The 3,044-nt window shown below is 29.7% G+C and overlaps 1 protein-coding gene across 1 annotated transcript; it reads right to left on the bottom strand.

Annotated features, from left to right (window-relative positions):
• Positions 1 to 1,474: 1,474 nt before the first annotated feature.
• LOC112099945 lies at positions 1,475 to 2,086 on the bottom strand. Its single transcript, XM_024187480.1, has one exon. It carries the CDS (start codon positions 2,084 to 2,086, stop codon positions 1,475 to 1,477), a length of 612 nt encoding a protein of 203 aa, XP_024043248.1.
• Positions 2,087 to 3,044: the final 958 nt, after the last annotated feature.

Here is a 3,044-nt window from a genome sequence, read left to right as displayed (position 1 = left end):
AAATCCAATTCATTTTCATCCTCTCCAACAAGAAGAAACAGCAAGCACACAACATATCTTGAGCTCTCAATTCGCAAGTCATTATTCATTGAATCATTGTTGTTTTTCAATTTGTACATCTACTCTTTAAGATAGTTTTTGTTGTAACTTTCATTTCTTTATCTTAATTGTGAGTATTTGAGTGTGTAAGACACTTGAGTGAAGAGATTTGAAGATAATCTCTTTGTTGTAAAGGTTCATCGACGCCTTGAAGTCAATTGTAAACGTTTAAAGCCTTGGAAGGCTTGGATAGTGAAACCCTCAAGCTTAGATCGCTTGGAGGCGTGGACGTAGGCGGAAATTGCCGAACCACGTAAAAATTCGTATTTGTTTCTCTTCTCTCTTACTCATTCGTTACTGTGCTTTTATTGAACTTATTGCTTTCGAATTTATTGAGGTGTTAGATTGGATTGTTGTGTGGCTTTGTTAGGATAATTTTTAAAATATCAATTTACCCCCCCTCTTGGGTTGCACACTTGTATTTCATTTATTTTTTGTATATCTTCCAAAATATTCTTTACCCCTATCAGATCTTACAATTTTGATTTTTCTTTCTTTTTGTCTCTCTGCTTCTACTTTATAAATCTTAAAAGCATCAAATGCTTCTTCTTTATGATTTAGAAAATAGTGATACATGTATCTTGAATGGTCATCTATAAATGAGATAAAATATCTCTGACCATTTAGACAAATAGTGGAAAAGGGTGCACAACTATTAGTATATATAATCTTAAGAATTTCAATGCTCCTCTTAGTACCTTCAATAGTCTTGTTAGTTACTTTTCTCTTAATGCAGTTTATACAAGAATTAAAATCAGTAAAATCAAGACTTTGTAAAACTCTATCATTTACTAATCTTTTAATTCTCTCTATAGAGATATGTCCTAATCTCATATGCCAAAGTTTGAAGGCATTCTCATTAGTAATACAACAATTAATGCCAATATTTGCATCATGCAAAGTAAAAAGATTAAACTCAGATGTGGGATCTAAATTTAACTTATATAAACCATTAAGTCAAATACAATAGCAAATAAAATTATTATTATTATTATTATTATTATTATTATTATTATTATTATTATTATTATATATTATAACCAATTAGTTCAAAACAAATTTAAATCCTAATGAAACTGGATGAATAACAAAAATTAAATTTCTAGAAAATGTGGGTACATAAAGTGTGTTTTCAAGGTCTAAATAAAAACTAGATTTTAAAACCAATTTAAAAGTTCTCACAGCCTTAACACTTGATTGCATTATGATTCCCTTGCTCATTTGCTCTTGGAATCAACCCATCATGTATTATTAGGGACATCAATAAAATGAGATTCATGACATACATAAGAGATAGATTTATCTTTCTTTTCTAGCCATTTTTATATTTTTGGCAATTCTTCTTTATGTGTCCTTTTTTCTTACAAAAGAAGCACTAATCCTTCTCACTAAATTTTTTTATTGGCACTTGCTTCTCCTTATCCTTGGGAACACTTTTACTCTTTTGGGTATTTCCTTTCACATGAGAAGTTAAATAGGCACTTTTTAACTTCTCATGCTTCAATCTCTCTTCTTTTTTAACACACATGGTCAAAAGTTCATTAAGAGACCATTTTTCTTTATGTGTGTTATATGATATTTTGAATGGAACATATTCGTTAGGAACGGAATTAAGAATGAAATAAACCAAAAATGACTCAGACATCTCTATCTCAAGTGACTTAAGTTGAGTAGCAATATCCCTCATTTCCATTATATGCTCACCTTTAGTATTATCAAGCTTTATGCTTGAAAGTTTTTGCATTAGAGTGCTTGCTAATGCCTTATCATGACTTACAAATTGTTCCTCAACAACTTTTATAAAATCCTTAGCTTTAGTACATTGTGGGATAAAACCTCTAATGCTTTTGCTGACATGAGATTGCATGAATATCAAACTTAAGCGATTAGATCGCTCCCACTTTTCATATGTATCTTTCTCACTTTGCGTACTTGATTCCATAGGAATAGGTGGTTCATCCTCACGAAGCGGCAAGTCAATATCCATGCACCCCCGAAGAGAACTCTCTCTTTCCAGACAGAAAAGTTATCACTATACAACAACAGAACACGAGTAGAATCACTGAAATAATTAGGAACCATTGTATAGGAGAACAAAAAAATACATTAATGCTATGAAAATTTTAATCTCACTACGGAATTTACCAATGTAAAAATTTAGTTCTAAATTCAAACCTTCCTATGGGCAGAGGTTATACATGATGTGTTGAATGTACATTAATCTTTAATAACAAGAATAAAAAATGTATACACCAAAATAAAAATTCCGTACCCGTGGGCATAGGAAATTCTAATTTTGATGCTCAAATTACCATCTTATTCTAATTAAATCTGTATAATAATTATTTCCCTTTGGGGCCAAATAATTATAAATTAATCAACATGTTCGTTGCCTTTCATGTCTAAAATAAAATCCTTTACGACATATGAACATGTGCTATACAAATAATTCAAAAGTTGTGGCTGTAAAAAATGTGATGATGTTTCAATAAAGGCATTAGTAGAACATGATCTAAAAATTCAATAAATTTATGTAGATTGTATAATTATTCTTTGGTATATCTATCATATTTTAAGTATAAGGCTAAATAACACAAAATGTATTGCAATCATGATTACGATGATTTCCACAATAATATATATTCATTATTAACACTTATTCATATCTTAGTGAATTCAAGCATTAAAATCTTAACCATGTGACATGGTTTAATACATGTATTCATCATAGCATATAAAGTCACGACCATATAAGATCAAAACCATAAACCGAATGCAAACAATATTATATAACTAAACAACAAGATCTAAAGGGAGGCTCTGATACTAGGTGTAGTCTTAATAATAATATATTATTGATATAAATTTAAATAATTTACATACTTTCACCTCCAGTCATTATTGTTCAAGTTAAGTTTGAAGAATACTTAAAATCTTCTGATCTA

The sequence above is a fragment of the Citrus clementina genome, unplaced genomic scaffold (genome assembly GCF_000493195.1).
Source record: "Citrus clementina cultivar Clemenules unplaced genomic scaffold, Citrus_clementina_v1.0 scaffold_3, whole genome shotgun sequence".
NCBI lineage: Eukaryota > Viridiplantae > Streptophyta > Magnoliopsida > Sapindales > Rutaceae > Citrus > Citrus x clementina.
This window is presented reverse-complemented; position numbering and strand designations above follow the sequence as displayed.

Bases quoted from the DNA above. Each gene is read 5' to 3' on its own strand.
- LOC112099945 (XM_024187480.1), bottom strand. From the start codon at position 2,086: ATGGATATTGACTTGCCGCTTCGTGAGGATGAACCACCTATTCCTATG.